The 22494-nt window shown below is 41.1% G+C and overlaps 1 protein-coding gene across 3 annotated transcripts in view; it reads right to left on the reverse strand.

Moving 5' to 3' along the window:
• GRAMD4 (GRAM domain containing 4) overlaps positions 1–22494 on the reverse strand; it is a 140855-nt gene that overhangs the window by 25477 nt on the left and 92884 nt on the right. For all 3 annotated transcript variants that reach the window (XM_077834970.1, XM_077834962.1, XM_077834979.1), the window contains exons 4-7: positions 13942–14062; positions 3992–4053; positions 1653–1785; positions 777–802 (exon numbers count right to left, since the gene is read on the reverse strand). In XM_077834970.1, coding sequence (XP_077691096.1) covers positions 777–802; positions 1653–1785; positions 3992–4053; positions 13942–14062 — 342 coding nt within the window. The remainder of the gene's footprint in view (positions 1–776; positions 803–1652; positions 1786–3991; positions 4054–13941; positions 14063–22494) is intronic.

Below are 22494 nucleotides of genomic sequence, written 5' to 3' on the forward strand. Positions count from 1 at the left end.
GCATTGCTTGCCTTCCTTTGTACCTAGGCACAAGGAGTCTGGATGGCTTAGGGAAATCTTTACAACTCCTTACTTAAGTCAGTCAGTCTAGCCCTCACTGCTCACCTGAAGGAATTAAAAACTATTCGGATCTCCTACGTAAATATCAAGGGTGCAATCTGACATTTTTTACTCAGACAGGACTCCCCGAATTCCTAATAAGGAGGACAAGCCATAGAATAGTCTCCCAAAGCAAATGATGGAAGCAACACACTATGATAATTTTACTTTAAAAACTAGGCTGTACAAAGCAGTAGGATAGATGGAAACAATGAAGTACTCCTCCTGGTCAGTTATGATTCATGCCTGCAAACTTTTACTGACTCTAGAAGGCCTCTATCTCTGCTCATAGTTCCATTAACTAAGTGGGAGCAAGGGTATGTAAGATAGGCTTTCAGTTACCCAGCTCTGAAGAGTTAAGTTTCACCAGACTGGGTATTTATTTAGCATACTGTATTACAGTTTTTATGGGAACGTCTTGTTTACTTAGAGCTTAACAAGGGAATAGCTTCTGCCACTATTTAATAATGTGGTAGACAGCATCATCCCTGGTGTTATACTGCTTATTTAAGTTACTATCTACAACAAAGATTAATTCAAGGCTTCAGAAATGCTTCCACCTATAAACTGGCAGAAGAATTTCTCAGGACTTCTGCATGTTTATATGCACAAATATTAAGTTAAGCGATAAAAAAATCTGATTTAATGTCAAGACAATGATGTTGCTGTATACTTACTTAATCTTCTCATATTTTCAGTTAACCTAGAAAAATATGGATAATACAACATGATGTTAGGCAGATATTAAGCATTTCAGTGCAACTCAACATACCTGTACTTCTGTTCTAGTACAATATGTACAGCACATACATTAGACTGCGTATCAATGGTGTAAAGCTACTCTCAGCTGCCAAAATGCATTTAAAAATGAATTACAACTAAGCCCTACCTGATATCAAATCAAAATTGAAGCCAAAACCAAGCCTAATGAGGTACTTAGCCTCAGTGCTAAAGGAAAACTTTTCTTGCACCCTGCGGACCCAGTAACTAGTTTATGGGTATGTCTACACTGTAGCTGAAGTATACTTTCCAGCACGAATAGACAGATGCGCTAGCCCTGCTTGTGCTACCATGCTAATAATATCAGTGTAGCAAGGAATAGCATGAGTGGCAGCTTGGGCTAACCACCTGAGTACAAAACTGCCTGGACCCTCAGGCTGGCCACCCAAGTATGTACCAAAGTTGCCACCTGTGCTACCCCTGGCTACTCTGCTATTTTTGGAGTGCCCAGCTTAAGCAGGGCTAGCACCTGTCTGTTTACCCGAGCTGGAAAGCACACACTGAGATGCAGTGTGGACATACCCCAAGTCTAATTTCATTCTAGACATGCAGAAAAATATGGGATTTCAACTCTCTGCTGCTAACACTAATTTAGAAGCATACATACAGAGCCAAAATTAGCCCTGCTTCTTCAACTTCTATAACTTTTTATACAAATATATTTCCTTACATGTATTTCATTATAGTAGAATCATTTGTGACAAGTTTTATGCTGGTTTATCCAAAAAGAAAAAACAAACAAACAAACAAAAAAGTTCTACAAGTATTTTTACCTTCTAGCGCTAAGTGGCTCTTCAGTTTCCACTGTGTTTTCCTCCGGCTGAAATCTGAAGTCTTCAACATACTCCCCAAATTTGTCATAAAACCACTTCTGGACTCTTGAACACACCATCTGACTGCGTTTATCTATAAATCCGAACAGCATATTTTGTATGTTAGACAAAAAACAACTTTTGAAAAATCAACTGAAAATAACTCATTTTGTAACATGCAACTAGAACTGCTCCAGATCTAGTTTTTCTTTGTAGTTTAGTGGCATTCTTTGTAAGTTATCACCTCCCTCAAGAACCCCACTGCAGATTCCAATGGGATTGAATGGTTCCTTCTCCACCAACTCTGGAAATTAAAAACGATCTAGAGCTATCCACTTTTTTAAATTAACATGTGTCTCCTGATCTTTAAAGAGAAATATTACAGTTAAATGTAGATGCTTCTAGATAAAGTTTTATTACAAGTAGCAGTAGTTCATCTAATTTGTATGTTTCTTCTGGATTGCTTCTCTTTCAGATACTCTGCCAATTATATACAGTAGGCAACTACAGACCAGTAAGCCTAATTTCAGTACTGGGCAAATTGGTTGAAACTATAGGAAAGAACAGAATTATCTGACACATAGATGAACATAATTTGTTGAGGGAAGAGTCCACGTGGTTTTATTTAAAGGGAACTCATGCCTCACCAATCTATTAGAATTCTTTGAGGGGGTCAACAAGCATGTGGACAAGGATTATCCAGTGGATATAGTATACTTAGATTTTTCAGAAAGCCTTTGACAAGGTCCCTCACCAAATGCTCTTAAGCAAAGTAAGCGGTCATAGGATAAGAGGGAAGATCCTCTCATGGATTAGTAACTGGTTAAAAGATAGGAAACAACAGGTAGGAATAAATGGTCAGTTTTCAGAATGGAGAGAGATAAATGGTGGTGTCCCCCAAGGACTGCGACCAGTACCGTTCAACATATTCATAAATGATCTGGAAAAAGGGATAAACAGTGAGGTGGCCAAATTTGCAGATGATACAAAACTACTCAAGATAGTTAACTCCCAAGCAGACTGCAAAGAGTTTCAAAGGGATCTCACAAAACTGGGTGACTGGGCAACAAAATGGCACATGAAATTCAATGCTGAGAAATGCAAAGTAACGCACATTGGAAAACATAATCCCAACTACACATGTAAATGATGGGGTCTAAATCAGCTGTTACCACTCAAAGAGATCTTGGAGTCATTATGGATAGTTCTCTGAAAACATCCACTCAATGTGCAGCGGCAGGCAAAAAAGCTAACAGAATGTTTGCAATCATTAGGAAAGAGACAGATAAGACAGAAAATACCATATTGCCTCTATATAAATCCATGGTACACCCACATCTTGAATACTGCATGCAGATGTTGTCGCTGCATCTCAAAAAAAGATATATTGGAATTGGAAAAGGTACAGAAAAGGGCAAAAATGATTAGGGGTATGGAACAGCTTCCTTATGAGGAGAGATTAATAAGACTGGGACTTTTCAGTTTGGAAATGAGACGAATGACAGAGGTCTATAAAATATGGTGTAGTGTGGAAAAAGTAAATAAGGATGTGTTATTTACTCCTCATAACACAAGAACTAGGAGTCACCAAATGAAATTAGTAGGCAGCAGGTTTAAAACAAACAAAAGGAAGTATTTCTTCACACAACGCACAGTCAACCTGTGGAACTCTTTGCCAGAGGATGTTGTGAAGGCTAAGACTATAACAGGGTTCCAAAAATAACTAGGTAAGTTCATGGAGGATAGGTCCATCAATTACTATTAGCCAGGATGGGCAGGGATGCAAAACCATGTTCTGAAGTGTTCCTAGACTCTGTTTGCCTGGGAACAGGTGACGGGATGGATCACTTGATGATCACCTGTTCTGTTCATTCCCTCTGAAGCACCTGGTATTTGCCACTGTCAGAAGACAGGATTCTGGGCTAGATGGCTGTTCTGATGTACTTATGTTCATTGCTTTTAGAAGAGGACAAACAAACATTCTACTTAATGTCAAATACTAAAGAACATTTTAACACCAGCATTCTCATTTAACTTCAAAGGAAATCAAGAGTGACACAGAGCACTCTTTCCTTTCATCCTGTAAACTTAGGTTTGTTAAGTTAAACCATGGCTGTGTGAACAGAAGAGTATATCCACATAATCTTCATATGTAGCTTTCCAAAAGCCTGAATAAAGAACCAACAGCTAGTACAGAAATGTTCCAGTATCATCTTGCAGATCAGTTTTGAGAGAAGAGCTCGTGTGAATAAAAACTGATAAGTGAATTAAATAACTAGTACTGACTTAGGCAAAACTACCTGTTCCATTGACTTGTGTCGGTGGTTTTGCGGGTTGCTGTGTTGTAGGCAGCTCTTCTGTTCTATAAAGAAAAAAAGCAAAAAGAAGAGATGAATTCCTGTAGAATCAGAGTATTTCATGCTTATAATTTCCCATGAATGAACCAGATGCATATTTTCATGCTGCAGAACTGCCTCTGCTGGGGAATGGGAGAAGTGCTGTCACTGTCTGTTTCCATGGCCGAGGCAGCACAAGAGCGTGGGAGGAGGGAGGCAGGAGGAGGAGTTAAGTTTGTTTCCATTGCAGTGCAAGCTGTGCTGGTAGCCAACGGGGAAGTAAAATATTCACTGTAGATTTATTTTCACAGATTTTTAGAATCTGTGAAAACAGAATACGTTTACAGCGAAAGGCTAAAGCATGCCCCTCTTCCCTGACTATTCAATTCCTCCTTCCTTTAGCTCTACAGCCAGCCATTCTACAGTTCATTCCAAGATATCTCTGTACACGTGTTGCATGTACAGTACAATGATCCAGAACTGATGTTCCCAACATGCATCAGGATTTCCTGACCATGCTTCCTTCCAATACTGCTGACTGGGTGGGGGATTGAGAAGCACAGTTCTAGAACAATACTCCAAAAGATTTAATTATGCCATCATTACTACTAGAGCCACCAGCTACTTATTTTCACTAAATTAAGAATAAGACAAAGAGTTTCTTTAAATATGGTATTGTTTAAATTCCTATACAACAATACAGAGTCTACAGATATCAACTTATGATGAAATTACTTTTAAAACTTGCTGTAGTTAAGTTAATCATTCTTTCACTAGTGGGAAAATACAGGTTATGCAAAAGCTCAACATTTCTGTATATTGAACATACCAGGAGAGCTGAGGTGATAGATACCTGAAATGCCTACAGCAAACATGATTGGTCATAACAGATTAGATCAAAGGTCCTTCAAGTCCAATATCCTGCCAGTTTGAAAAGTTAACTTTGGTACATTTATATTCAAATGTTATCACAATATATTTAGATGCATATACATGTCTGTTCCCATACCTAGTTTTCCATTTTGTTGTTATTTTTACACTAATTCTCAGCAACTCTATTTCGATCCATAGCCAGCTGCTGCTAGGATGCTCTTCGATAAAACTGTGACCTTCAGGCATCTTCCAATCCATACAGCATGGCTCTGATACCATGCAACTAAACTGCTCCACTGGAGAAGTTACTCTGACCGTGTAGGATATAATAAGAGCTTCTTTAACATGAACTTACATGATTTCCAAACCTACTGCTTGAAGCAAAGGTATGATAAGTCACATAAACGCATTCTCAAAGTTTTATGATATAGGTGCTCTCAAGTGTATTTTTCTCCATAAACACTAAGAGCCAAATCCTGCCTAGGTCAGCAAACTGCAGATGAACCTTCCTCTAATTACAGGAATCATGCATACAAGGCAGAATTCCACCGGATAGGCTGTGGGGCTCAGAAGTGCAACTAGCTTGATGCAATGCTGCTTATCTGTACAGGAGCAGCGTTCACCCCTAGCTGCTGATCACTGTAGGCTGCAGCATATACAGCACCGGGGAAGAGGAAGGATCCTGTAACAGGTAGAACATGGCCCCTCAAAGACATGATGCATCAGTCGGCCTGCTAGTCAGCTAGCAGCAATTAAAGGTTAACAGATCTCCCAAAGGCCCAGACCCTATTGTTGCATGGGGAAGAAGCTCCCTTCCATCCTCAAGTGGTGCACCACAAGATAAACCTATGCAAATCATAACATCCTCCAACGTGGATTAAACCCCACTACAGCCAGGGGAGGAACACCAGATATAATGTGGGCAAGCCATTGTGGAGATTAAGCATGAGGAAAGCCAGGCAGCTCTCTCCACCAAAGATGTCCAGAATGCAATTTGAATTCAATGTCTTAGTGAGCTAAGTGACTACAATAAAAAAAGGATGTGAGGCAATGCTTCACAAGCCTCTGTTATGCACAACCTAATTAAATTGCAAAATTGATTTACAAGGATTAGATCCAATACCACAGAACTGAAAGTTTCTGGGTCTTGCCAACTAACTGATCTTCAGACAGCCAAGTTATGTCACTACCTACCTGACCATAGGGAAGGGCAAAGAGACACAATTATTTGTCTGTGAATACGAAATGCAAAGAACTCAGCAACATGACACTATTCAGAAACAGAACTGAACATAGAGAACAACTGAAGGAGGGGCAGGTAATTTAGATCTCAGTTCCAAACATCTTTATATATTCTAATACTTTACAAACCTCCTCTATCCTGAACAATTCCCACAGAACTTTTACAGATTCAATATTGAGGAATAATTCACTTTCTGAAATGCAGACTGCTAAAATTACAATTTAAAAAATGAAAGACAGTGATGTGCCTCCTAGTTCCTCCCTGGGCCTTTTCCATGCTGCATGGCATTCCTTTTTCAGCATCAAGCATTTTAACTCTCCTTCAAACCCCTTCTGAAAATTCATTAATTTAGTCTTACTGCTTAATTATGACTTCTGCACATGTATTATCTACTTCTCTAGTCTTGCTCTATTTATGTTTAAGCTTTAGTCACTTGCTATACAACTCATTTTCTCCCTCAGCTCTCTTTCCCTACCCCACTCTGTTTTACTTCCTGTTCCGTCAGCTTCATTACAGGCCCGCTCATGTTGCACTACACATGATGGTGTTTGCAAAATCAGGCATTTAGATTGTAAACTCTCTGTAGCACAATGTCTTTTTTAATCTGTAAAGCAATATATATTAATAATGCCACCAGCAACTTCTCCTACTGACCCTGAAATATCAGGTTTAGGTAGGCAGGATATAATTATTCAAGCAAGTATTCTGCCAGGACACGGGGGTTCACACCTGCATTCTTACAAAGACGTACACAAAAGTGCCGCAGGAACCAATGGCCATAAGCAGTCAGGTCCTCGGCTTTGAGTCTTATTTGAAATACAATACCATGAGCAGCACAGTGACATTTTTTGTCACATATTTCTCGCAAGGAGAAAGGATTTTAACTTATGATTTAAAATTAGTTCTGAATGCCAATCTGAATAAGATTAATGCAACCTTGGGTGGTAATTTCTTGAGATGACTAAGCTAACATCTGCTTGCCACTCACCTCTGCCCACAGCCTGACCGCTCAGAATCAGGTTATGAGATGATAGTCCATGGCAGCTTTAGTTGCATCTGCGGGGGTGGGGTGGCACAGGGACTGTAATGAATTGCTTTAGACAGATTCATAGGGGGAAGCCATGAACTCCTTTGTTTCAGGCTTGTGCACTTGTAAAATAGTGGACCAAGTACTAGAACTAGGACACATTGAGTAAACAGGCTGGGTTGGAGACATCCTCTCTTCTCTGCAGCTCCTGAGCTCCTCCTTCAGCCAGGGAAATCCTGGGGCACACTGGCTTAATCACTGTCCCCACAACTCCCACGCCACCTGGAGCTGGGCAGCATGGTACAAGCTTCGTAAATCCACTCCAAATCCAAATTCAAAAAATCACATCAGTTCTACTGCAACTAGGAACTCCCACCCAGAAAAATGGGGAGAGAGGAAGGGCTAACTCTAAGGGGCACTAGCATTAAGATTACAGTAAGTCATATTCTTACTCAACCTCAAATTATCTGCACTTGAACGCAAGGACTGACTAAATTGATAAAAAGGCCACTGTACCCAATAGAAATGCAGATTTTTTTTTAAATGGGTTCATTTGTGCTTAAGCATATTGCAATTAGGAAAGCATGAAATGTCATTTATAGCTGTTCATAAGTAGCAAATGACATGTAATATTACACAGTGGCAACGTACAGGGTCACATGCTTCCACTCAGTTCTGAACCATAGAAACACCCTGCAACAACATCAAGATATTAGTAAGCATGAGTTTTATAGCTGCATGCATGATGCACAAATTAAAAAGGAAACCTGACACCAGACATGCTGGTCATTTACTCCAACATTCTCAAAGTGTTACGCAAACCGAAGTGTTTTTTTGGAAGTTGCATGACATGACAATATCATTACAATTTTTGGAGGAAAAAAATTTTTTTTAAAAGCTTGGAGCCACTGTATACCCATTCTAACCATACTGAGGTACTTTGAAATTAAATTAAGTGTACTTTGCCACAAAGTGCATCATGATGTGGACAGAACACAGAGGTGGTCTCCAAAATGCCAGGATTCTAAAATCAGCACTTCACTGGTGACATAACTGGCCTCCTGATGACTGCTACAGAAGCTCAGAGAAGCAGAGATTCTAGCCCTGCATTTCTTACTGCAAACACGTTCAGGGTTAGGCTATAAGTGTCCTCCAACCCTTGAAATATATTTATTTTAAAAGGGTGTAGGTAGACAATGACACTATTCTTCTCAAACTGGGGCAGGAAAAGTGTCATCCAAATTGTGCCCATGCAAAGTAAAGGTTTCTGAACTTGGAGTAATCTTACGTACAGCAATAGGTGAGTTAACACAACAGCTACGTATATTCTGGATTTCACTCCTCTTGTTTGAATACACCCAACATTATTTTCATGTTAAATTTACTTCAGAGGAATGATTAAAGATTTACAAAAAATACACTGACTTCCCTTTCTCCCTGCCCACCAAACACTCCCATACTTGTAAACATCTAGCATACTTTATGTAGCTAACATCCTATGCTTGTAGGTTCTTTGCCAACAGAAACAGGACTCACACAGGAGATCCTGTCAACAAAACAATACTGGTCCATGTGTTTTTAGGATGAACAGATGTTCCTGGGATGTTAAAAGGTTTCACAACAGATAAAAACATTCTCAAGAGTAGTACTGTACATGCAACCTATCACTATCTCAGGCAGATTAAAAATAAATAAAACAAGAAGTGCAGCCAACTGGATGTTTCGCAGACGAGTGTTATGCACTGTCATCCAAAAGAGCCAAAAGAATTTATGATGTGGGTCCTGGTCTCTCATTTGCTAACCTGGCAGATCAGTTATGCATCATTCCACTGGCAAAGCACTGCAAGCTGCAGCTGCTGTACCAAAGACTGGGCAGTCCAAGGACAACCCTACAAAAAAGCCTCTATCTGGGTGCCCTCATGTTCTCAAACAGTTCCTTCCCAAATACTGTATGTTGGTGTGGGCACCACAGCTTCAAAATCAAGAACAATAGAGAGAAACAGAAGAAAGAAGCCAGGTTTTTGACAAGATGGTCCTCTTAAGCATTCCTTTTCTTGCCTTCACTGAATTGTAGTTGCAACATCTGTATTCATCTTGGGGTACTTACAGGACCCAACAAAACTGTAGTATCTGAGTACCTCCTAACTATTTAAAAATGGAAGCAATCTTCTTCTTCCTACTCTACAGCTTGATTAGTTTTGGTTTTGTTTGGCTGTTCACGTTTGTAAGCGAGAAAATCGTTTGTGTCTGTGCATTAAAATCATTTAAGGTGTTTTAAAATACACTTTGTGTTACGTGTAACTGATCAAAAAGAAATAAAAGACACTTAATTCACTCAAGTGGAAGGCACCTTAAAATAAAGACTGAGCTTACATGAGCATAAACATGGAAACTTTCTCAGTGCTGTTGTCTTTTTTGTCTTACACACATCTGCATGCCTCACAAACAGAACAGAGGGCAGAACTGGTGAAACAGGAACAAACTTGGGGGTTCTGACAATTTGGAGAATCCATGTGCAACTTTTGAATTCTGTTTGATATTATGGACTATGTATCTATATCAAACTACAAACCCCATTTTGATTATAAGGCTGGTCTGTGCTTTCTCTGCCTTTTTACCTCCATCTTGATCTGAAATTCCAATGGGTGGTAACACAAGGATTACAGTGGTCTTCTATTTAAATGGAGGAACCCTAGTTCAATGAGCTGGCTATCATCAAGAAGAACCAGTCCACCCAAGATGGGCTGGAATCCAGACAACTGATTGCCTGACTGGGGGTTTGAGGCTGAACAGAATATCACCTGATAAAGGGGGCTGGAAGTCACAGAAGGAAGGAAGGAAGGCAGGCAGGCAACAGCCATTTTACAGAGGGAGAACGAGAAGGAAACTGGCTACAAGAGTGAGAGCTTACTCCATGTTACAAGGAGAAGGCATAAAGAAGACCTGGAACCCTGAAAAGACACTAATCCTGACCCCAAAGAACACCTACGGTGGCAAGGAAACTGAGGCAGGGAATAGTGTTCAGGCATTTGTTTTTATCTAGATCTATATTTACACACTTCTTGTGGGGTCTAACGCAAAGAGCGATTGTTTGCAGAAATCCTTTTGCACAGTCTGTGCCTAAGCTTTAACTATCACATATTCCCAAAGGCGTAAACTACGTATAAGTGTCTACAGGATGAAGCTCTGGGAAGGAGTGTACTTGAGCTACTGGAGTTTCTTGGGCTGTCAGTACTGGCCCTGGGGGCTTAGGGTAGCTGGGCCTCGGGGCTCCACTTCCAAAAGGTGCTATTAGATCGCATGCCCTGATTCTCATGGGTGACTTTAATTTTCCTGATATCTGCTGGGAAAGCAATACTGCGGTGCATAGACAATCCAGGAAGTTTTTGGAAAGCGTAGGGGACAATTTCCTGGTGCAAGTGCTAGAGGAGCCAAGTAGGGGGGGCGCTTTTCTTGACCTGCTGCTCACAAACCGGGTAGAATTAGTGGGGGAAGCAAAAGTGGATGGGAATCTGGGAGGCAGTGACCATGAGTTGGTTGAGTTCAGGATCCTGACGCAGGGAAGAAAGGTAAGCAGCAGGATACGGACCCTGGACTTCAGGAAAGCAGACTTCGACTCCCTCAGGGAACGGATGGCCAGGATCCCCTGGGGGACTAACTTGAAGGGGAAAGGAGTCCAGGAGAGCTGGCTGTATTTCAAGGAATCCCTGTTGAGGTTACAGGGACAAACCATCCCAATGAGTCGAAAGAATAGTAAATATGGCAGGCGACCAGCTTGGCTTAATGGTGAAATCCTAGCGGATCTTAAACATAAAAAAGAAGCTTACAAGAAGTGAAAGGTTGGACATATGACCAGGGAAAAGTATAAAAATATTGCTCGGGCATGTAGGAATGAAATCAGGAGGGCCAAATCGCACCTGGAGCTGCAGCTAGCGAGAGATGTCAAGAGTAACAAGAAGGGTTTCTTCAGATATGTTGGCAACAAGAAGAAAGCCAAGGAAAGTGTGGGCCCCTTACTGAATGAGGGAGGCAACCTAGTGACAGAGGATGTGGAAAAAGCTAATGTACTCAATGCTTTTTTTGCCTCTGTTTTCACTAACAAGGTCAGCTCCCAGACTGCTACGCTGGGCATCACAAAATGGGGAATAGATGGCCAGCCCTCTGTGGAGATAGAGGTGGTTAGGGACTATTTAGAAAAGCTGGACGTGCACAAGTCCATGGGGCCGGACGAGTTGCATCCGAGAGTGCTGAAGGAATTGGCAGCTGTGATTGCAGAGCCATTGGCCATTATCTTTGAAAACTCGTGGCGAACCGGGGAAGTCCCGGATGACTGGAAAAAGGCTAATGTAGTGCCAATCTTTAAAAAAGGGAAGAAGGAGGATCCTGGGAACTACAGGCCAGTCAGCCTCACCTCAGTCCCTGGAAAAATCATGGAGCAGGTCCTCAAAGAATCAATCTTGAAGTACTTGCATGAGAGGAAAGTGATCAGGAACAGCCAGCATGGATTCACCAAGGGAAGGTCATGCCTGACTAATCTAATCGCCTTCTATCATGAGATTACTGGTTCTGTGGATGAAGGGAAAGCAGTGGATGTATTGTTTCTTGACTTTAGCAAAGCTTTTGACACGGTCTCCCACAGTATTCTTGTCAGCAAGTTAAGGAAGTATGGGCTGGATGAATGCACTATAGGGTGGGTAGAAAGCTGGCTAGATTGTCGGGCTCAACGGGTAGTGATCAATGGCTCCATGTCTAGTTGGCAGCCGGTGTCAAGTGGAGTGCCTCAGGGGTCGGTCCTGGGGCTGGTTTTGTTCAATATCTTCATAAATGATCTGGAGGATGGTGTGGATTGCACTCTCAGCAAATTTGCGGATGAAACTAAACTGGGAGGAGTGGTAGATACGCTGGAGGGGAGGGATAGGATACAGAAGGACCTAGACAAATTGGAGGATTGGGCCAAAAGAAATCTGATGAGGTTCAACAAGGATAAGTGCAAGGTCCTGCACTTAGGACGGAAGAATCCAATGCACAGCTACAGACTAGGGACCGAATGGCTAGGCAGCAGTTCTGCGGAAAAGGACCTAGGGGTGACAGTGGACGAGAAGCTGGATACGAGTCAGCAGTGTGCCTTTGTTGCCAAGAAGGCCAATGGCATTTTGGGATGTATAAGTAGGGGCATAGCGAGCAGATCGAGGGACGTGATCGTCCCCCTCTATTCGACATTGGTGAGGCCTCATCTGGAGTACTGTGTCCAGTTTTGGGCCCCACACTACAAGAAGGATGTGGATAAATTGGAGAGAGTCCAGCGAAGGGCAACAAAAATGATTAGGGGTCTAGAACACATGACTTATGAGGAGAGGCTGAGGGAGCTGGGATTGTTTAGCCTGCAGAAGAGAAGAATGAGGGGGGATTTGATAGCTGCTTTCAACTACCTGAAAGGGGGTTCCAAAGAGGATGGCTCTAGACTGTTCTCAATGGTAGCAGATGAAAGAACGAGGAGTAATGGCCTCAAGTTGCAGTGGGGGAGGTTTAGATTGGATATTAGGAAAAACTTTTTCACTAAGAGGGTGGTGAAACACTGGAATGCGTTGCCTAGGGAGGTGGTGGAATCTCCTTCCTTGGAAGTTTTTAAGGTCAGGCTTGACAAAGCCCTGGCTGGGATGATTTAACTGGGAATTGGTCCTGCTTCGAGCAGGGGGTTGGACTAGATGACCTTCGGGGGGTCCCTTCCAACCCTGATATTCTATGATTCTAAGGGGTATCAGACAGTTTGGCATACAAGATGTGTGCCAGAGAGGCTAGACCAGAGACAGTGCTGGAGCCTACCCAGACCAAGGGAAACTTAAAAATTACATAAGCCCAGCATGTGGGTCCAACTACAGCATTCTGGTGAGTGTCCAGTAGCAGGAGCTCAACCAGGGCTGTGACAGGGATCATGTTAGATCATCAGCTGAACACGAGCTTCCAGTGCAACTCTGTGGACAAAAGGACTAATGCAATCTTTGTATGCATAAACAGGAGAATTTTGAGTAGGAGTAGTGGGGCTTACATTACATCTGTATTTGGCACTGTGTCCAGCTTCAATATCCACAACTCAAGAAGAATATTGATAAATTGGAAAGGGTTCAGAGAAGAGCCATGAAAATGATTAAAGGATTGGGGAAAAGTGTCTTATACTGAAAGACTCAGGCTGAACAGATTGAGCTCCTGAAAAGACATTTAAGGAGCAACTTAATCAGTCTGTAAGTACCTACATGGAGAATAGAAGATTAAAGAACTCTCTCTCAAATTAACAGATAAAGGCATAACAAGATCCAGTGGCTAGAAGCTGAAGATAGACAAATTCAGACTGGAAACAAGGCATTTAAAAAAAGAGAAAAAAAGAGGGGGTTTGTGTGTGTGTGTGGGCGGAAGGATTATTAACAAGTGAAACAGTTCACCAACTTATTCCAACGGTTGCGGTGGATTCTCCATCGCTGGAAATTTTGAAATCAAGACTGGATGTTTTCCTAAAAAAAACATGTTCTAATTCAAAAGAATTAATTCAGGAAAGTTCAATGGCCTGTGTTATGCATGAGATCAGATTAGATAACCACAATGGTCCCTTCTGAACTTTTTAATCCATCAATTCTGACTTCCCTACTCTCTCTAGTGAAACCCTGGGTGAATAAACAAACATGAGTTTTTTAATGTTTCTCTGTAACTCTTCACTCAGTGCCACCCAGATAGTTCAGCTGACACTTGAGCTATACTTTATGCAGTGATTTCTCTTACCTTGTTTTAAGTACTTCATTGACCTTTTGTTCTAGTTCCAATCTCCTCTGACGTTCTTTTTCTAGTTCTTGTTTTAAGGTTTCGGCGTTTGTTTCTTCTCTGAGCTTCCTGAGCTCTTCCTCTGTTAAGAAAGGAAGGAAGAAAGGTTTAATTACCTTGAAGTGTTAAGAAAAATCTAAAAAAAGCAACGCATCAAGACAAATAAGTAACCAAATGGACTGCTTTACATGCATGTCTATGCAAATATATTGTCCAGAAGAACAGAAAGACCAATTTATATAATATTTTTTAATTGCTGTTGAATATGCTCTTCATAAAAAGGAAGTCTATTTTTCAACATGTCCATATGCACCATAGAAAGGTAACATTGGTTAACAATTATTTTAAAAGGATGGGGTTAATTACAATGCACTTGCAAAACAGTTAAAATAGTAAAAAAGAAACATGAAATAAACTTGAGGCATAAGCTATCAGTACCCAATACAGTTTTCTATATTGGATCCCAGGAACAGGGAAGTTTCTCAAGTGATAGAAGGGTTCTTCACATTAAGATACAGCACAGGAAATACAAGGCAATTTTTTATTTTCCCTTTACATTAGATATAGGTCCAAACCAACACCCTAGATCTGAGCACTTTTAAATTTGGGCAAGTTTTTAATATAAACTTTGCCACTGAGGCCCATTCCTACCCAAGATGTAGGTTACATTTCAATAGGGTGTTATGATACATGCTTTTAAGAAAAGCCTGTTGTGTTGAATCAACCAGTACAACCAATGAAAAGCCTACTTAATGACTAATTAATCTTGCAGTCTGAGAGGTTGGAGAGTTTACTAATAGTATCCTTTTCACAATTCCATATTAGTCTCCAATGAACAAAAGGATTCAATGTCACTTCCAGCACATCACTCTGAACAGATGCACAAAGGCATGAAACAAAACAAGACAGGAATTCTCATTAAATTTTTAAAAATGAAAGTTACTCTGCTCAGTATTTTGTTGCTTTTTTTTTTTAATTGCCTTGACAATAAGCAGGAGAAGAGCTGTAATGTCTCAAACTCAAAGCAAACCAGACAAGGGAAACCAGCTAATCCTGCTATCCCCACAGAAACAGATCTATGCTATAAGTTATCTCATACAAACTAACAACACATGCTTATAATAATATGTCCTGTCCTCTGGCTAGCTGTTCTGTGGGTTGTGCAATTTGCAAGAACATTTTAATATATTTTAAGTGAGTTGGTGGCAGATAGGGAGATGTTCTGTCCACTCTCCATTTCCCTCAACTCTGAATACACACTAAATGTTTACAATACATTTGGGGTAAAATAAGTGACTCAAGTGACTGATCATAGGATACAGCTCCATTTATTGCTAGGTTACTGGTTCAATTGCCACCCATGTCTGGAGGGAATGAAAATTTTTATACCACTGATGTCTTGTAAGGAGTCCCTGCCAAAAGACGGTCAAGTATTGAATGAGCATGGAAACAAAGCCACCCTCAAACCCCTAAAGGAGTTTCCTCTGTGTCAGTGTTGTGGCACATTAGGGAAAGAAGGAGGAGGAAACTTTGACAGCTATTGCACAAACTGTATCTGTTTTGTAGATAAACAAAACAGTTTCAGCGTAACAGTCAATGAGCCAGGGGTGACAATTCAGACTAGTTAAAAGTTAGTGAAATATTGCAACAAAGTATCAGGTGAAGCCCCAGTGCTGGGTAAAAATGTAATGGGCCAGAGCGAATGAAATATACAGATTAACATTAACATTACAATGAAGAAAGACAAAATGATTTTACAGTGTAGATGTACACAGCAGACCCACCAAGTGGTGCATATAAACCTCAATCACCATGAAAGATTGTTGCTTAGACCCTATTTCCTTTCCACAGTTTGTTTTCATTGATTCAGTCATACAAAATTAAATTGAAAAAAGTCAAGCATGTGAAAATCATACATGTTGCCTGAATCATCACACAATGTATAACTTATGAGTTCTGGTTGATATTATAAAGTTATTATGAAACTACTGTATCATGGAATGCATAAATATAGATGTGGTACTCCGGGGGGGGGGATTCTGTGCCAAAAAAATTACATATCCTGAAAATTTTGTCAAAACAATACACTATAATCTCCAGTTTCAATTGTTTTGTTAAGTTATTTAAACTACAATACAGAAAAAAGTCACGAATAACTATTCAGCATTTCCTAAATACATTAAAGTTAAGTTACAAAACACTTGGTAACTAATAGCCTGCATTTAAATTACATTACAGAACACCAAACAGCAAAGAAAGAAAGAACAGAATGTAGTTTTAAATTGCTCAGACTTTCACACATGAAAGTCATACCATTTCGCTAATCATTGTCCTGGACCTGGCTGGATACTTTGGGAAGCATTTGGTTCTGATTTTCCTGACATTTTATTTACTGCTTGGTAAATGTATTATTTGCCCTCAAAGTCTTTTTTTTAAAATGAGTAAGTATAATAAATCCTGAGCTGTAATCTAACCTCACTGTGCCACTTTGGCACAGGAAAAAAGTGAGAAAGCACATAGATCTGCCTAGCTGATTCCCTTACTGTCATTTATAAGGCTTTACCTCACTCTGGCAATGTAGGGGCCTTAAAGGTTTTACAGAATGGGAACAATTAACTAACAATAGGAACATTAACAATGTTACTAAGCTGGCAGGCTGCTACACATCTGCCTCAGGGAATGAGATCAATAAAGCATCAACAGCAACATTAACAAAATGTGGGGCTGGTTTTTTTACAAAAGCTATTTTCTTTAATTTCAAAGCAAACAATTTTCAGTAAAATGATACTATTTAATTGGGTGTTTTTTCGATTCTCAAAAAGTTACAGGCATGTTACTAGGCAGGCAGGCTGCTACATTTCTGCCTCAGCAAATGAGATCAATTAACTAGCAGGCAGGCTGCTACGTTTCTGCCTCGGGGACAGAGTCTTGCTCATGCGTAATAAAAAGAACTAACCCCCTGCACGCCCAGCAAGCCACATTAGTAAGCAAGAGGGACAGTCTCTCCCTCGCTTGTTAGCCAGCCCAGCCCCATGACAATGGTTAACATCTCCCCCATAGGCATGCCCAGTTCCCTCCACCTGCACTGATTTGCGTCTCTGAGGCTGCTCCAGGCACGCCAGAACAGATGCGCTGCCTGGGCTACTGGGGAAGAGGCATATGTCCCCCTGCAGATTTCTTTTGTATTTTTCTGCACAGGGAGACACAAAAATATGCAGACTGGAGCATAGAATTCTGTCAGGAGTAATGGAGTCTGCCATGTGCTTTCAGTGCTGTAGTGTGTCCCTCCCAGTTCATAGAATATCAGGGTTGGAAGGGACCTCAGGAGGTCATCTAGTCCAACCCCCCGCTCAAAGCAGGACCAATCCCCAATTAAATCATCCCAGCCAGAGCTCTGTCAAGCCTGACCTTAAAAACTTCTAAGGAAGGAGATTCTACCACCTCCCTAGGTAACGCATTCCAGTGTTTCACCACCCTCTTAGTGAAAAAGTTTTTTCTAATATCCAACCTAAACCTCCCCCACTGCAACTTGAGACAATTACTCCTTGTCCTGTCATCTTCTACCACTGAGAATAGTCTAGAACCATCCTCTCTGGAACCACCTCTCAGGTAGTTGAAAGCAGCTATCAAATCCCCCCTCATTCTTCTCTTCTGCAGACTAAACAATCCCAGTTCCCTCAGCCTCTCCTCATAACTCATGTGTTCCAGACCCCAATCATTTTTCTTGCCCTTTGCTGGACTCTCTCCAATTTATCCACATCCTTCTTGTAGTGTGGGGCCCAAAACTGGACACAGTACTCCAGATGAGGCCTCACCAATGTCAAATAGAGGGGAACGATCACGTCCCTCGATCTGCTGGCTATGCCCCTACTTATACATCCCAAAATGCCATTGGCCTTCTTGGCAACAAGGGCACTTTGTTGACTCATATCCAGCTTCTCGTCCACTGTCACCCCTAGGTCCTTTTCCGCAGAACTGCTGCCTAGCCATTCGGTCCCTAGTCTGTAGCTGTGCATTGGATTCTTCCGTCCTAAGTGCAGGACCTTGCACTTATCCTTGTTGAACCTCATCAGATTTCTTTTGGCCCAATCCTCCAATTTGTCTAGGTCCCTCTGTATCCTATCCCTACCTGCCACCGTATCTATCACTCCTCCTAGTTTAGTATCATCCGCAAATTTGCTGAGAGTGCAATCCACACCATCCTCCAGATCATTTATGAAGATATTGCACAAAACCAGCCCCAGGACCGACCCTTGGGACACTCCACTTGATACCGGCTGCCAACTAGACATGCAGCCATTGATCACTACCCGTTGAGCCCGACAATCTAGCCAACTTTCTACCCACCTTATAGTGCATTTATCCAGCCCATACTTCTTTAACTTGCTGACAAGAATACTGTGGGAGACCGTGTCGAAAGCTTTGCTAAAGTCAAGAAACAATACATCCACTGCTTTCCCTTCATCCACAGAACCAGTAATCTCATCATAGAAGGCGATTAGATTAGTCAGGCATGACCTTCCCTTGGTGAATCCATGCTGACTGTTCCTGATCACTTTCCTCTCGTGTAAGTGCTTCAGGATAGATTCCTTGAGGATCTGCTCCATGATTTTTCTGGGGACTGAGGTGAGGCTGTTCAGGTGCAATGGTGAATTGTTGGACCTATAATTTTTGGTCACCTATTCAAATAGAAGCACCTTGGGACAATGGGTTGGCTAATGCCAAGGGAAATAAATTTAATGAAGTTTTGTTTGCATAGGGCCGTAGAAGTGGAGAGTGAAAAACCCTCAGCAACAAAATAAAGAAAGCAGGTTGTTGTTGGGACATGTGAACTGGAGAGAGCCAGATGCACAGGAAATTTGGAAAGGAGAGGAGAATGCTTTCATAGCAGAGGGTCCTGCTTAACTGCAGGACCAGCCAGGAAAGAAGAGTGCTAGCTGACTTTAAGAGGGGGACTCCATGATCCTGGACCCCTCAGAGGTCTCTGCCCTCAATCCAAAGGACTCTCCAGAACAGTGACAAAGCTGACACAGAGAAATGTGTATAGGTGTGTTTATTATTTTGTCTAGATTTGTATTTCTTGTAATATCTAAGTAGAGTGATTGTGTTTAAAATCCTATGCAAAAGATGTCTGTCTGGGTGTCTGTTGGCCTGCACTTTCACATGGCCCTGAAGAATTAAACTGCAAACCCAGAGCACCCTCTCAGCTGGAGTTCTGGGAGAGCATGTGCTTAAGCTATGAGCAGAGTCTGAGGGGTCAGCACTGTCCCAGGTACTAGGCAGTTGGACTGCAGGATCTCATTTCTCAGAAGATAGTGCCAGATCAATCAAGAGTATGCCTAGACAGCTCAACCAGGGGCAGTGCCTGGACTTTGTTCAGACTCAGAAGGTTTAAAGCACACAGCCCACTTTGCTGGGCCCCAAACACAACAACCTGGTGAGTGTCCAGCCAGGAGGGGCTCTACCACTGCTGTGTATGACAGTTAGCAAATTCCTGAATATAAGTTGGAACCTTAATTCTGGTCTCTTGTGCATTCATCCTATACATTGAATGAGGCAGGGGTCCTATGGGAAAAAATATGTGATCATCATATTTAAGACTGTACAATAAAGCATATGCACAAGATAGCAAAATTAAGATTGCAAGGACAACCATAAATCTGACATTTCCTAACTTTCAAGTTCATAATTTTGGAACTCAAATAATGTTCCTTTAATGTAGACTTTTAGTATGTGATTTCCTAGGTTTTTGGGGAAGGTTTTTCTAAAAGGAAAACAATGGTAAAAACAGCCCCCATATCAGAGGAGTTTGAACTCTAGACATTCAGAACTTCAGCATATAACTAACTACATTAGGTAGCATCAGCAGAAGACCTATCCCAGAAGGGAAGCAGAAAGGGACCATGCACTGGTCCAGGATATGTTGGTGTTGAAGACGACACCTCCTTCCCACAATTTCCCACCAATACAGCTGCTTTGGAGCAGTAGCAGACACTCCCAATGCAACGTCTGCTACTTTTGACAGCAGTGTAGGTCTGGCTCTTTAGAACGTTCATGTGCAGTTAGTTTGGCATGCTTACAAATCCTGCTAAGTAACTGAAGAGTAAGTGGCAGTTTTCAACAGTTTGTAACTCGGGCAAATCTGAACACAATTTAATGGGACAAAGATAGACACGTCTCTAGCTCCAGGACTTTGTCCCTGCAGAATTTCAATGGTCTGCTGCACACAGTGGAGTTCTTAGAGCTACTCAAAAAAAGTCCACAAGAATCTTTTACAGGGGAAAATTCTTCAGGGTACACAGCAACTTGTCTGTAAAGTATTACAAATGGGTGAATCCTACTGCACCCTCAACAGATGACAAAAACTTGAATTAGTACCTGAAACTCAGCCCCCCCTCCTGTGATTTGATCTTTAAGATCCCTCCCCCAGTTCCCAGAATACAGATACACATACACACGCCAGAAACCTCAGTCTAAGTTGGCTTTTGCTACAGTTTTCTTCCAGGACCTTCTATGTTGTAGCTCCTTACGTCCCTCTGGCCCAAACATACACTCCCACACACTTTATATACTGGACCTACCTACCAGCATAATTTTTCAGTAATTACAATGTACAGTTTTAGCACCATCACCAAAGGTGATTTTAGAAAAGCGCCCTGCAATTTTTTCTGTAACAGGGTCATGTGTCATTCTATTACAAAGACTTGGGTGCTGTATAAATAAAAATTATTTTAAAAAGTCATTAAAACAATGAAGGGAAATTATCTGAACAAGTTTAAATTGTAAGATTTAAGTACAATTAAATAGTTTATAGTTTAGGCTAGATAAGTATATAGTACAATAGACCCTAATAGCAGAAATCATCAGCAGTAGGATGAGATTCCAAAACAACTTTTGGATGCAAGATGAGATTCCAAAATAAATGTAGGGTCTTCAGTTTTTCCAAAGCACCCCCCTCTTCACCAATGCCTTCCTCAAATATGATAGCCAAATTCTGTATGCCTTAGATCTAGAACTTCATATGACAACAGGAAGTTTGTCTGCACCAAGAATTTTTGTCTGCACGGTAACATCTTGATGCCAGAATAAAATGTCTAGAGGTTGTAATGATACAAAAGGCAGTTAGGTCAGTCAGACATCTACAGCTCTGTGCAGATAATGCACATTTCAGTGTTTTCCTTATCAAATATCCTTTGATGATACTAGTTAGCTAGAAGACCACCTTTTCATTAGATTGAATACTTTTGAAGTGAAGCAGGTAATTTTTGGCAATGTCTGTATGTAAAATAGTAACATACTACATTATAGACTGGGAAGACTCATTATGGCAGTAAACTAGATTTCTAATCTCATCAGAAATGCACACACGGTAAGGAGGACAGTCTTCTCTTAATACCGATCATAAACTGCTGCAGTATCTATTGTGCCTTTTACCAGATAATCTATGTAGCAGCACTGCTTGCTAAATATAGAGGTATGTGACACACTGGCAGACCAGGTGCCAGCTCATTCCAAGGTCACTGGGCCGCACTGAACACTTAACTGACAAATGCATAGCTGGAAACCAGTCTGGCTCGTCTGGGTCCTAGTGTTGTTAAAACAGACAGAGTTGTAAGAACGTGTTTAGACATTATGAAATGCTTGTCAGATGCTGCATGTAGTAATCTTATTTAGAATATCTGTATCCCACATTATAGGATAATATTTAAGTGTTTGCTCTGTAACTATAAAAACATTTGATAAGACTATAAACCCCACAGTAAGGAGAGAAGCATTACTTAGTGTGAAATACCAGTTTACCACAACTTGTGTCATCTCCTTCCCAACAAAAGAAGCCTATAGACTCAGGCCAAACCATTGTTGAACATCAGTGGACAAAACACTTTGTTGATTGCTTCCCCCACACCCATGAAGAAGGTATGTGCATAAGCCCTCATCCCACCACAGCTTGAACACTGGGAGAAGGGAATAAAAATCCCTGCTAAGGAGCAATTGTTATCACTACGTTGCTTGGAATTCAAAGAGGGCAATATTTATAAGCATAAGCAAGGGATCCCCAAGCTCCTTCGCTTGGGTTAGCCACAACGAACATATAGAGAGCTTGTATGCAGTGTTGTGGTAGCTTTGTCAGTCCCAGGATATGAGAGACAAGGTGGCTGAAATAATATATTTTACTAGACCAACCTTTGAGAGATACGTGCTTTCAAGATTATACAGAGCTCTTCTTCATGTCCAGGAAATGTACTCAGATTGTCACAGTTAGATACAAGATAGATTTGCATATTATAGCAGCTACTATTACCTTTTGAAACCTAAGACTGTAACTCATTTGTGTGTGTATGTTTACCTGCATTAACTTTTTAAATAACTAGTTCCTTTCTTAGTTAATAAATCTTTAGTTAGTTTTTTTTACAGGATTGGCTATAAAGTGCATACTTTAAAGAGAGCTCTACAGTGCAATTAACCTGGGGTAAGTGATTGGTCCTTTGGGCCTCAGAGTAATCTGAATATTAT

This window comes from Eretmochelys imbricata, chromosome 1, assembly GCF_965152235.1.
Source record: "Eretmochelys imbricata isolate rEreImb1 chromosome 1, rEreImb1.hap1, whole genome shotgun sequence".
Lineage (NCBI taxonomy): Eukaryota > Metazoa > Chordata > Testudines > Cheloniidae > Eretmochelys > Eretmochelys imbricata.